Here is a 13,825-nt window from a genome sequence, read left to right on the forward strand (position 1 = left end):
AATGTGAGAACCAGGGCTCTCTGCAGTGTTGCTTGTTTGTTTGATACAGAAGGGTTGCAGGCAAAGGGTTTTCTGCTTGTGCCTGCAGAAGAGAGGAATTCTGGAAGCCTGCAGATGCTCAGTATTTCTGGTGCGCCGACTCTTGCCATTCCACTCCTGGGCCTGACTCATAACTAACAGAAGAGGAAGAAGAAGTCCAGATGCAGATAGCTCAGTTTGGGGAGACTGAGTCTTCCCTCTCGAAGATATAGATTTTGTCGGTTATTCTGTCAAACTTTGGCTAAGATCAAGGCTGTGGAAGGCTCCCAGTGGCAGAGTAAATGGGAGGAATGGCTTAGTTTCAGCCAGCCCAAGTTCTTTCTAGAACTGCTTCGGTTCCGACAGTCTGTGGCTCCTTGGATCCACATGTCAGTTGAACCTCATGACCAGTTTATTGAGTCAGGTGGAGTCTTGAGAAGAAAGCCAGCATTCCTATACAGCAGCCACCACACCGTGCAGGATTCCCACAGTGTGGACGTCTTCATTCTGCGCTTGCAGACTCAGCTGTCCACTGGGTCTCAGCGCCCCTGACACGGCCCATCTTGGCTCCCCCTTCTGCTGTAGGTTTGGATCCTGCTGGGCCCTTGTTTGAAGGGGTGGACATCCACAAGAGGCTGTCCCCTGACGACGCAGACTTCGTGGATGTCCTGCACACCTACACGCGCTCCTTTGGCTTGAGCATCGGCATTCAGATGCCCGTGGGTCACATCGACATCTACCCCAACGGGGGTGACTTCCAGCCGGGCTGTGGACTCAACGATGTTTTGGGGTCGATTGCATATGGAAGTGAGTTCCTTATTTTTTCTTTTGACTCAATTATTGCATCTCCTCCTGAATCAGCCTGAGCTATTATTGTTCCCAACAATATTCATTTCATTATTCCCACTTCTCCCCACAGTGGCCCCTCAACACTGTTTATCCTACAGTTCATCATCCTGCAGCAGTCTTCCTGTGGTCTCTGGTCTGCTGTCTTATGCTTTGAGGTCATAGTTATTATTGTTATTCTTTTTATAGCAGAAGGAATACATTTTTGTTGGGAAAAAAACCAAGCATTATAGAATTGCCTAAAGCAAGAAGTAAAAATACCCCCTCATTTCCCACACCCACTCTTATTTTTATTCTCCGGAGGTAGCCAATATAGATATTTTGTGTGTATCCTTCCAGGCCTTTTGCTTTGAAGATTTATTTGTGTGTGTGTGTGTGTGTGTGTGTGTGCGCGTGCACACGTGTGGTACTTTTCAAAATCACATTGTCCTGCAGCTTTGTTTTTTCAGTCCTAATATACATTGTGGACGTTCTTAGACATCAGAGTACATAGATCTATTTACCTTTTTCCTTTTTAAAGGTTGTATAATATTCTTTAGCGTGGATGCACCGTAATTTAATTTTTTGTAACATTTTAAAGAAGTAAAATCAAGACACTTCCTCACTCACTAACAAGTCTGCCTTCCTGAATGCCTAAGCCTATTCCCAGCAGTCTTGGGCAAAACTGAATTTGCTGCTGAAACTGATGGGCTGGGTTTCTCATTTGCTCACTGCCTTGCATCCTCAGTCTTTTAGGATTTCTAAGTCTTGACCCCAGTTGGCTCTCTCTACTCTGATGCTCTGCTCTTTGTATGCCCCACTCTGTCACTCAGTCTTAGGTTGCCCTCTCCCAGGGTGTTGTGTAACATCCAAGGGGTCCTGCGGGGCTTGGGAGTTTATGCAAGGAGAGTGCAGCCCTGCCTCAAGTGATCAGATGATGGCATTTTTTAAGTCTAGTGATGTTAATAAGGAAGGAAAGGGGAAGTGTTACCAAATGTTTCTGAAGGTCCCAGGATTTACTAGAACTATTGGCTTTAGCCTCTGGTTTCAAGAAATAATAATTACTCTGGGTCAGAAAAATTCAAATTATGCTCCTAACTTTGTAACCAATTGGCTCTGTGACCCTGAGCAAATGACTTCAGCTTTAAGGGCCTGTGGGTCATCATCTCTAATTGAAAGAACTAGAATGAGGTTGGCAAACATTTTCTTAGAGAGTCAGTTAGTAAGTATCTTCAGTTTTGCAAGCCATCAGTCTCTTTGTTTCAAAACTCTGCTCCGCTGCCATAGCATGGTACAAGTAGCCAGAGACAACAGGCAAATGAACGAGTGTGGCTGTGTTCCAATAAGACTTTACTACAAATGGACCAGCCTGCAAGGTGTAGTTTGCTGATCCCTGGACTAGATGATGTTTAGCATCAGATCCATTTCCAGTATTTTGTGACCACACAATTCTGTCAGGACTTAGTGACTCCTCCTGCACAACTGATCTCCATCACCCTGTTTAGTGCTTGTCCTGCGTACTCCCTTGCTCTTTATTGCTTTGTGTGTATTGGTGCGGTCTTCCTACCTGGAGGGCAAGCAGTTCAGTGGCAGGACTAGCTTTCAGTTCTAAAGAGAGCACAGCATGTGTTAAGAATGACACAAACAAGCATACGAATAGTGACATGAAAAATAGTGATAACTGATGTGTGAGTCCTTACTGATGGAGCAGGCAAATCACTGAGGAGCAGCTCTGTCCTGACGGTCTCCATCTCCTTCTCTCCCAGCCATCGCAGAGGTGCTGAAATGTGAGCATGAGCGGGCAGTACATCTTTTTGTCGACTCCCTGGTGAATCAGGACAAGCCAAGCTTTGCGTTCCAGTGCACAGACTCCAACCGCTTCAAAAAGGGAATCTGTCTCAGTTGCAGGAAGAACCGTTGTAATAGCATCGGCTACAATGCCAAGAAAACAAGGAACAAGAGGAACAGCAAAATGTACCTAAAAACCCGGGCGGGCATGCCTTTCAGAGGTAACCTTCATCCCTGCCCACCTTGCCCTGAAAAAGGACCTTTTCCTACTTCCAAATACCATGCTGTATAACAGGCACATTCCTGCAGTTTGATCACATCATTGCAAACCAGATTATATTGTGCATGCCCTAGGAAAGTTAAATATTTGAAAGTAAATGATGGGGGCTTCTTTGGTGTTGTGAATTATCACTCTATGATCGCAATATCAATAACTTAAAAATTCTATCTTGCATTTAGCTTTTCATATTTGTTTTCTCATTTGATTATCAAAATGATCAGAGATAGGCCCAACAGGGAATTGAAATGATATCTTACATTTTTATAACGTGTTATAAAACCAAAAGTTTTGTGGGTATTATATTACATATAAGGAAATTGAGGTTCAAGAGGTTAATACCTTGTTCCTTTATTCAAGGTCACATAGCTCAAAAGTATCGAGGTCAGAGTCCCCCAAAGTTCTCCCAAACTCCAAGTTCAGGTCTCCTTCTTCCTTTTATTAAAATTTTTAATTGGAGAGATAATTGTTTTACCATATGTGTCAGTGAATCAGCTATAAGTATATATATATATGTGTATATACTTATATACTTGAATATTCTATTCAAGGCAGGATATACTTATATATCTCCCTCTTGAGCCTCCCTCCAGCCCCCTCCATCCCACCCCTCCAGGTCATCACAGAGGGCTCCTTCTTCTATACTGCAGTGACCTCTTAGGCCACTGGAGAGAATGAAGTCAGAGGGAGGTTAGAGGTTGGGCTGGACCAAAAGGATGTCAGTCCCTAAGAACTCACTATGGTGGTTGACTCACTTTGGGTCGGGGTGTCCTAAGATGACGAGCGAGGCTCACAAATGTCTTTGTTCTGCTATCTCTGAAGTTTACCATTATCAGATGAAAATCCATGTCTTCAGCTACAAAAACATGGGAGAAACAGAGCCCACCTTTTATATCACCCTTTATGGCACCAACGCAGACTCCCAGGTTCTGCCTTTGGAAATGTAAGTCATGGGTTTTCTTTGCTGGGTGCAGGACAGAGAACAAGTCGGAGAGAGTGCACAGGGGCATGTGAGCACTTGCAGGGGAGCGAGTCTGCATGCCGGGGAGGTGCTGGGTGGTTCCTCCCTCCTGCTTCACACTCTCCTGGGAGCCCTGGGCTCACAACATTTCTGGGAGGGAAGCTCCTGGGATGAATCAGCAGCGTGAGAATCTGCTGGATCAGCTGGGCAGAAACTGCTGTTTCATTCAGACAACACCTGATTCCCGAGGCTTTAGGAAATTTGGAACCTGAAACATGTCATCTGTGGCCCGTTTCCCATTATCTGTGGGAGGGGCACATGGTAATCAGTGTGGACCTGTTGAGCACTTGTAAGGTGCAAAGTGCCCTGCTGAGTAATGCTGGGATTGCCAAGGAATGCAATCAGAGTACTTGCTCTCAAGGCTGGGGGCTGAGCAGGGGGTCCAGACTTGTGTGCACACACTCATGCACACAGATGGGGAGAGGCAGGCTCCCCTAGGTGCTGAGTGAGAGGGGCAGACAGGAGGGGCTGGGAGTTCCGGAGGCGGGGAGATGGATGCCCATGGGCTGAGGGGATGAGATGTCACTGAATGGGGATGTGACTTCTTTGCACTTTTCTTGTTTCTGTTCTTTCCTGGTCCTGTCCCCTCACAAGGAAGTCGCCTACATGGTGAGATGCTCAGGTTCCTGACCACTGGATAGGAAGCTGGGGTGCTGTGCGTGGTGTTAGCTCTCTGCTCGTGTGGAGCACAGCTGAGCTTCCATGCCGGTCCTGCTGCTGGGACGTGGAGCGTGTAGCAAGAGGGGCTCTTGCGCATTTCTCTCCCATCCGTGAGGGGCAAGGGCTGTCACTGTGTCACCTGACACGCTGCTGCAGTCTCCAGGTGGTAGGGGATGGAGACCAGCTTTCCTCTCCCTTCACAGGGTGGAGCAGATCGGGCTGAATGCCACCAACACCTTCCTGGTCTACACCGAGGAGGACTTGGGAGACCTCCTGAAGATCAAACTCACATGGGAGGGCAAGTCTCAGTCCTGGTACAACCTGTGGAAGGAGCTTCGCAGCTACCTGACTCAGTCCCACGGCTCCAAGCAGGAGCTGCATATCAGACGCATCCGGGTCAAGTCTGGGGAAACCCAGCAGAGGTAAGTTCCTCATGACCCTTTTGCTGTCCCGTGTCCATGGTCAGCAGAGGGCGTGTGCCTCTTCAAATCCTTTCCTTGGCTCAGTGCGTGTGCCAAGGGTGTGCTAAGCCACTTCAGTTGTGTCTGACTCTTTGTGACCCTATGGGCCGTAGCCTACCAGGCTCCTCTGTCCATGGCATTCTCCGGGCAAGAATACTGGAGGGGGTTGTCATCTCCTCCTGCAAGCATGCACCTTCCATCTTTTCCTATCCAAAGCACGTGGGCAAAACCACAAATGCTTTGCAAGGAAGACTGAATCCCAGATCAATTTGTGCAGCTTGTGCCCTGGTCAGAGGCCCTGGGCTGAGAGGGGTGGGCAAGTGGAGGCTGGAACCCAGCCCTTGTTCCATTTGCCAATTCCTGTGCTGGCCTGGAGGAAGGGGGCTTCTCCTGGACAGGGCGCTTTAGGAGAGCTGCCTTGTTTTGTTTTAATATTGGTTAATATGCCCTGGTACGAGTTCAATTACCTTTTTTCTGGCTGCACGAGGTAGCATGTGGGATCTTAGTTTCCCAACCAGGGATCAAACCCGTGCCCTTGCAGTGGAAGCACAGATTCTTAATCACTGGACCAGGAGTGCTGTTTGTTAATCTGTTTGCTCCGGGGTCTGTACAAACAGAAGTTGCATGAGGTCTGTGGGGGTCCTAGCTTCCCTGACATCTATCTTCAGAGCATTCTACCCCTCCTTGGGAAGCTCTGACTCCGGGACGTGGGTGGGGCCCTAACATCAAGGAACAGAGATTCCTCTGTGCTATGGCAGCTGGTAGTTTCCCCATGTCTGTTAACCAAGCCTAACATGAGAAATCCACGCCTAAATCAGCCCCTGAAACATGCCTTGACTCTCTGAGCAGCTTCTGGCTAAGTGGGAGCCAGGAAACCTGGAGGACATTTGTCAAGAGAGGAGGGTTTCCTTGGCCAGACCCTTCAGCCAGCCTCTGGGAGGTCACTGCCAGCCTTGGGTCAATGGGAAGCAGGCTCTACATTCTGTACCTCTTCTGGCGTTTTCTCCAGTACAGTTCTTCAAGTGTCTCGTTTCCATCCGTCACCTACATTGCATCTTGGTCATGCAGGGGTGGAGGGAGTCACTCATCTGAGTGATTCTGGTCTAGAGACCTGGGCACTGGGGTGTGGTAGGGGTGGGTGCCCGCTGAGGGGAACTATTCACACAAAGGCTGTGGTCTAGATAATCGTTTGTCTTTCTCCGTCTCTTGATGCTTGAAACTGCAGCCTGTGCCGATGTGTGGCAGCTGAAAGGTGATCATTTTTTATTTTTGGTACTTTCTTTTTTGGCCACATTGCACAGCATGCGGGATGTTAGTTCCTCCACCAAGGATTGAACCTGTGCCCCATGTAGTAGAAACGTGGAGTCTTAACCCCTGGACCATCAGGGAAGTCCTGAAAGATGGAAGCAAATCTAATAAACCACCGAGCCTTAACAAATGTGAACCATTTTCCATATTGGTTTCAGATATGAGATTTTAAAAAGTAAAACATTACAGATGAATCAGAAGCCCCTCTGCTGCCTGACTCCTGCCCTTTCAAACCAACTGTACTAATCTTCCAACATTAACACGTGTTAGTGTTTCCCTCTTCATGATGTTTATACTTTCCCTACTTCTGCTTATATCCATGCACAACCTGTAGAATTGTTTTGCATGAGTTTACATGAGTGGATATTCCTTTCAAAGTTGCTTTTCTCCATTCAACATAGTTTATGAAATTTATACAACACATATCGATCCCATCTATTCATGTTTAGGCTTCCCAGGTAGCTCAGTGGTAAAGAATCTGCCTGCCAAGGCAGGAGCTGCAGGAGACACGGGTTTGATCCCTGGGTTTGGAAGATCCCCTGGAGAAGGAAAGGGTAACCTATTCCGGTATTCTTGTCTAAAAAATCTCATGGACAGAGGAGCCTGGCAGGCTACAGTCCATGGGGTCGCCAAGAGTCAAACATGACTGAGGGACTGAGCATCATTCATGTTTAACTCCTGTATGCAAGCCATCATTGAACAAACAATGGTTTCACCGTTGTTCTGCTGAATATTTACGTTGTTGTTACTTTCTTGCAGTCATAAGTAGTGCTGAGGTGACCATCCTGGGATGTTTTCCTTGTGCACATGTGTCAGGGCTTCCTGTGCTTAGTTAGTCATGTCTGACTCTGCGACTCCAGGGACTATAGCCCTCCAGACTCCTCTGTCCATGGGGATTCTTCAGGCAAGAATACCGGAATGGGTTACCCTTTCCTTCTCCAGGGGATCTTCCCAACCTAGGGATCAAATCCAGGTCTCCCGCATTGCAGGGAGATTCTTAACTGTCTAAGCCACCAGGGAAGTCCAAGAATACTGGAGAGGGTAGCCTATCCCTCCTCCAGGGGATCTTCCTGGCTCAGGAATCAAACCTGGGTATCCTGCATTGTAGGCGGATTCTTTACAAGCTGAGCTACCTGGGAAGCCCATGGGCTTCTTGGGGGCATGTTAAATCACTGGGTTATAGTATATGTATTTACCAACTGGACTGGATATTAATCCCTTTCCAAAGTCCTTGGACTAATTTTTCATCTCAGTCAATGAGTAAAAGTTCTCTTTTTCCCCCTCCTTTGGTGGATATTCTTGCCATTCCTTTGGGTGTGACTTGGTCACTTGCTGCTGTTTTCCTTTGTATTTTCTGATTGAGTGTAATGGGTGTTTATGGGCTGTTTGGGTTTCCTGGTAAAAGTTTGGAAGACTGTTCAGAATGTGACTTTTGTCCTACTGGTAAGTATCATGGTCAGATTTACAGGCCATGGGGTCACGCTGACCACACATCACCAAGGCTGGTGGGCTGGAAGTTGGGCTGTACGTTATAGCTGAAATAGTTTTAAGACTACTGATTCTTCCTGTGATCTTTGTTGTCTACTTCCTGAATCTTTTCTATTGACTCACAGCTGAGTTCCAGTTATGCTTGTCAGTGGGTATTTCTGGACACCATGCTGGAGGGACCTTGAGTTCCTTCACTCAAGGAGTTTATAGTCCCCTATGGATACGGGAATCCACAGCTATTCAAGGCATGATATAATGTGTTAAATGAGATAACACCTTTGCTATTAACTCTGTGCCATAGGAAGTAATGACAGTAACAAAAATGACATTTATACAAGGATGTGCCAATTCATTAAACTGGGAAGTCAACAGAGGGTTAGCTTAGTAAGGTCTCGAGCAGTCAGGGAGGCTTCAGAGAGGCTATGTCTTGGAAGGCAGGTGGCCATTTGGACAGACAGAGGGAAGAAGGTGGAAGGGGTGTGATTAAAGGCTGCATGAGCCGAATCATGGGAGACATCAAAGTGAGACCCTTTTGGTGTGCTTGTAGCAGCGGTGGGGAGTTTTGAAGGGTCTTGAGTCAGGATGCGCGAGATGAAAGCTACTCTTTTCTTCTTACTCCATCTGCCTTGGATCCAGAAAGCACCGTATAGCTGATGCACAGCTGTGTCCCTACCCCTGGAGTTTTGGCTACATCAGTGGTTTCTTTTTCCTTCTAGATTGACTTTTTGTGCAGAAGATCTTGAGAACACCCTTATATCGCCTGGCCAAGAGCTCTGGTTTCACAAGTGTCTGGATGGCTGGAGAATGAAAAATGAAACCAGGTAAGCAGGATGTGCTCAGCGGTTCATGCAGTGCCTGTTGACGGGCCCCCAGGCTGGACATGCGTCTGGGCACTTGGGACATAGAAGCCAACAAAAGCAGATGATGTCCCTTCCTTTATGAGGCCGACCTTCCGCTCGAAGGGCATATATGAATCAGTGTGACAGGATGTTGGATGCTGTGAATGTCCCTTTGCCTCTTGTTCTGCTTCACCCTGTGGGTGTCAACAGCCATGGTCCTGCTGGAATGAGGTCTTTCAGTGACTAAGTCCCCAAGCTTGGTACCCAATGTTCCCATCTTAGATTGAATTTCTGTGTAGTGACCGGGGCTGTGGGAAGTTCCAGGGCTCCTGGTTGCCTTCTGGGCAGCAGGGTGGAGTGGGGAGTTAGGTGGAGTAAGGGAGAAGCACAAGGCTTGCTCCCCTTTTAAGATTTTCTGGGACCCAGGTTGGTGTGAGTGGATTTAAGTAGGCAACCCTCCCCCTTTCTCTTTTCTGGCCGTGAGGCATATGGGATCTTAGTTTCCCAACCAGGGATCAAGCCTGTGACCCCTGCATTGGAAGCATGGAGTTCTAATCACTGGACCACCAGGGAAGTCCAACTTTTTCCTTTTCTGAGAAGCAAGAATGTTCAATGTGCACATCGCTGAATCAGACAAAGGGGTCATCTTGCTTCGGTGTCCCTCTTGCCCCGTGCTGGAGTCTCATCATTTCAGAATTGAGGAAGGCTGATCCTGTAGTATGAAGCAGCGGGTCCATTCAGAAGGGGCCTCAGTCACACACCCTCTGAGCCTAAATGCCTGCTGAGCAGGAGGGAGACCCCCACCCCCGCCCCCAGGTCCCAACCCCTGGTCCAGTCAGAGGTACTAAATAACAATGCTACCCAGCATGTACATGCGCCCACCCTGCGTTTGTGCTTCCATACAGCATCTCATTTACTTTGATCAAGTCCATGATGCTGGTGCTGTTAACCTTGTGGACAGCTGGGGGACCTGAGACTCAGGGAGGTTAGGTCACTCTTTTCAAGTCCCTCAGTTGGTGACAACAGAGTGAGAATTTGAAGCAGTTGGTTTACTCGAAAGCCTGTGTTCTTTCTTGAGCGTGGAGGTTCCACTTGCTCAGATGAGTCACCTCGCCTTGATCTTGGTATCAATTATCAAGCAGCTGCACCCATGCTGGGTTGCCCCTGTGATTAGCTGTCTGCCAGCCCTGAGGGTTGAGCTACATCCTGGCTGCTCTGTCTTCTGTTCAGAAGCATCAACGTGACCCGACACTTGGAGATCACAGCACTTGTGGCATCCTGAAAACTGCTCATTTAATTAAGAGACTCAGTCTAGAGTAGGCTTACAAGATTTTCTGCTATGATAATAATTTTAATTCTTCATGTCTATATTTAAATTTATACCTTTCCAAGTGCTTCCACACATTTTAATTTCACTGATTCTTGGAACAGCCATGTAAATTGCACACCCAGGAAGGATTGCTATTCTGACATACTTTTTTTCCCACTCCAGAACTTCCTAACAGTTGAGAATGCCATAATTCTCTTAAAATATCTCTTTGAGAAAACAAGTTGTCCTTTCCTTTGCCCTCAAAGGAATAGAAAACAACAGGATCCCCAGTAATAAATTAGCACCAGGAAGTGGTGACATCTCTGGACTTGTGTTACACCTTCAGTAGTCTCTCTCCAGCTACGAATGCTGTTCATCTGTTCACAAAAAAGGAGACTGAGGCTCCGAGAGGCTCCATCGTGCGTTAGTGTAGCTGAGATTTAGAACCAAGATCTCTTGACTCTGTCCACTTCCTGTCATACTGCAGGCTCTCCTGTGTTTTTAGAGCAAAGCAAAGAGGACTTGGTGGTTTTCCCTGCGGTTGCGTGTGTGTGCGTGTGTGCGCGCGTGCATATACGTGCATGCTGAAGGTGATTATTTTGCTAAATATGCAGGTGTCAGCACTGAGGTGTAGGGAGCGAGGAACGCAGAGTAGGCCCTGATGTGGTGTTTCTCAAATTGATTCTGTGGCTTTTTGGGGGAGGGGGAGGAAAGAGCACTCAGGATTCTCTCCATTTGTTCTGAAAGGGAAGAAGGTAAAACAGGCAGAGAGGAGTGGAATAAAGCTTGGTCTTGTGGTAAGCAGAGGTGCATAGCTGCAAAGCCAACTAACAACTCCGCCCCCACGTGGTTCCTTTCAGTCCAACCATGGAGCATCTCTGAGGGAGCCTGCAGGGCCCCCCACCCACCCGACTTCCAAGCCCGTGGAGGGACGTTACAGCGGAGGAGCCACCTGATGGGAGGACCCGGCTTGACCCTGTCCCTGGAGCACTGGGAAGAGCCCGCTCGCAGGGCGGCTCTGTGCCTCCCGCGATGGCTGGGACTTCTCGCCGGAGGGGAGCGCCACCGCCATGCCTGCTGACCCCACTGCTGCTCTAGGACTGCCCTCCCTCCAGGTCCTTGAGCAAAGGGCCGCCGCCCGACCTCTGCGCCCACCAGGCTGGTTTCTCAGTGACTGCATGAGCCTGTGCTTCACCTGACAAGGGTCATGGGCTCTGAGCGCCTCTATGTGGAAGGCTGTCCACTGCCTGCCCTCACCTGACTTGAGTGAGAGGTCTTTCTGCTGGGAGCAGGCTGGTGTCAGGACCTGGGACCTTGTTCACCCAGGGAGGGGAGAGTAGGTCTGGGAGGTGCAGAAACTCTAACTCTTGTGGTTCAGTGGGTAACTGGTAATATGTCCCAGTTATATTTTACTCCGTCCTGCTCCCCAACTTCCTCTCTAAAGCACATATCATTGGCTTTCTTATTTTTTTCATTGCTCATTTTTTGATTGGACAAATACTTGCTAAGCACTGACAGTTAGCAGGTGGCAGTAGACAGGTGAGGTGGAGAAGGAAATGGCAACCCACTTCAGTGTTCTTGCCTTGAGAATCTCAGGGACAGGGGAGCCTGGTGGGCTGCTATCTATGGGGTCACACAGAGTCAGACACGACTGAAGGAACTTAGTAGAAGTAGACACCTTAGTAAATTTCTGCAGACCCTCTCCTCATTTGAAGCCTAATGGGTTTGGGATGTCTAGACTCCCTTCCAGTTTAGATGATCCATGGCTATGCACAAGGGACACTGAGGGGCTATAGGATGTAAGAGTTGGATGTAAGACCCTGAGGCTTCAAGTGGTTTCTACCTATTTCTTCGTAGTTGACATGCATCCTCCTTCAGAGTGACATCTTTGATCATCAGCAGTGTCATACGTCTTGGGGACAGAATGGTGACCAATTGCTGGATATGATTGGCAAAATCTCTTCTGTGTAGGAAGATGGGAGGGGATTCCAGCACACAGCAGATGCCAAGATGTAATTAATGCCATCCTCGTTCCTTCTTGAATTATCTTGTTCAAATACCAGTGCCCTTTCTGTGCTGAACTTCGAAAAGCCCCCACTTCTAGATCTTGATTTGAATGAATATACATGATATCTGAGGAACCCTTTTGTAATTTTCAAAAGATTTGAACATGCATCACTTATTTAGAGACTCATAACAGAAGGTGAGCAGGGCAGCCACTATTATCTCTTTGTTACAAAACCAAGGCTTAGTGAGGTTCAGCCACAGGCCTAGAATTATATATCAGGTTGGTAGTGGAGCCAGGTGAGGACCCAGACTTCCTGGAGCCAAAGCCCATGGTATGTACATCTCTACAACTTCACCAGTTCTCCTACAGCCATTCCCCACCAACATGCCCTAGACGTGACAAACAAGGAAGGTTTTTCAGAGCCATCCATGAAACCCTAAACCCTTTTATTAATATAGAACTGGGAGGACAATTGTGCTAAGGGGTTAGGATTCTTATGGATGAATATTGTTTGGAAGGAGTTGTGATGGCAGGTGGGGTTGGGGGAAGAGCTATTTTCTCTGTACTTAGGTTTTTAAGTGTTAGTGTTAGCTGTTCAGTCGTGTCCAACTCTTTGTGACCCCACGGACTGTAGCCCACCAGGCTCCTCTGTCCACGGGATTCTCCAGGCAAGAATACTGGAGTGAGTTGCCATGCCCTTCTCCAGGGGATCTTCCCAACTCAGGGACTGAACCTGGATCTTCTGCATTGCAGGTGGATTCGTTGCTGTCTTAGCCACCAGGGTCAGGAAGATCCCTGGAGAAGGGAATAGCTACCCATTCCAGTATTCTTGCCTGGAGAATTCCATGGACAGAAGAGTCTGTAGGGCTACAGTCCATGGAATCACAAAGAGCTGGACATGACTGAGGGACGAACGCTAGGTTTTAAAGGACATTGTTTTCATCTGTCTTGTGCCAAGGTTGTATCATTGTTCAATGCTGAACTTCTGAAGACATAACCAGTCAAAGACCTCAGTTCAAAGTATTTTCTCAATCCAGTTGTGTGCTTTCCTGTCGCTTCTGTGGCTGCTTTCTAGACAAAGTAAAGTTTGTGTTATGACTGTGCATCCTGATCACTTTCTGCTCCTGCATTTGTAATGGAAGCCTTGAGAATGGAATCCTCAGTGGGTCCTGTATTTATACATTTGGCTAGAAGCCTTATTTGTATATAATGATGCTTTTTTAAATGCTTAGAATGCTATTTATTTCTCAAGTGTATATAATGTATAAAAACAAATGTATGGTTAGTTTTTACTTTATGATTAACCATTTTCAAGATTAAAAATTTTAATAGTAAAATAATAAAAATCTACAAAATTCTTCGTGGTCTAGCATCTCAGGTCTTAAAATTTGAAAGAATTATGGCTGCTTAAGCCTAGAGTTTAACAAAAAAGTTACTTTAATGTAAGATATGTTCTCTGTTTGAATATAATTGTTGGTAAGAAGTGGACAGCAACTCCTTTCACTAAGGAACAAGAAGAGAAGTTACTTGAATTGCAGTAGAAAGTCCAGGTGGTTCAGTGGTAAAGAATCCACCTGGCAATGCAGAAGACACAAGAGAGGCAGGTTTGTTCCCTGGGCTGGGAAGGTCCCCTGGAGGAAAAAATGGCAACCCACTCCAGTGTTCTTGCCTGGAAAATTCCATGGACAGAGGAGCCTGGAGGGCTACAGTCCGTGGGGTCACAAAGAGTCAGAAATGACTGAGCACGCACGCACAGATGCACAGACAGAAAGTCCTGAAGGTGGATGTTTGGAAGAATGGGGCAGACCTTGGGGAATGTTGGT

At 47.4% G+C, this 13,825-nt stretch overlaps 1 protein-coding gene across 2 annotated transcripts in view; it reads left to right on the forward strand.

The window, feature by feature from the left end:
• LIPG (lipase G, endothelial type) overlaps positions 1-13,255 on the forward strand; it is a 29,047-nt gene extending 15,792 nt beyond the window's left edge. For both annotated transcript variants that reach the window (XM_055559403.1, XM_055559402.1), the window contains exons 5-10: positions 604-825; positions 2,610-2,852; positions 3,731-3,851; positions 4,793-5,011; positions 8,563-8,667; positions 10,855-13,255. In XM_055559403.1, coding sequence (XP_055415378.1) covers positions 604-825; positions 2,610-2,852; positions 3,731-3,851; positions 4,793-5,011; positions 8,563-8,667; positions 10,855-10,876 — 932 coding nt within the window. In that variant the 3' untranslated portion in view covers positions 10,877-13,255. The remainder of the gene's footprint in view (positions 1-603; positions 826-2,609; positions 2,853-3,730; positions 3,852-4,792; positions 5,012-8,562; positions 8,668-10,854) is intronic.
• Positions 13,256-13,825: the final 570 nt, after the last annotated feature.

Source organism: Bubalus kerabau, chromosome 21 (genome assembly GCF_029407905.1).
Source record: "Bubalus kerabau isolate K-KA32 ecotype Philippines breed swamp buffalo chromosome 21, PCC_UOA_SB_1v2, whole genome shotgun sequence".
In the NCBI taxonomy this organism is placed as follows: domain Eukaryota; kingdom Metazoa; phylum Chordata; class Mammalia; order Artiodactyla; family Bovidae; genus Bubalus; species Bubalus kerabau.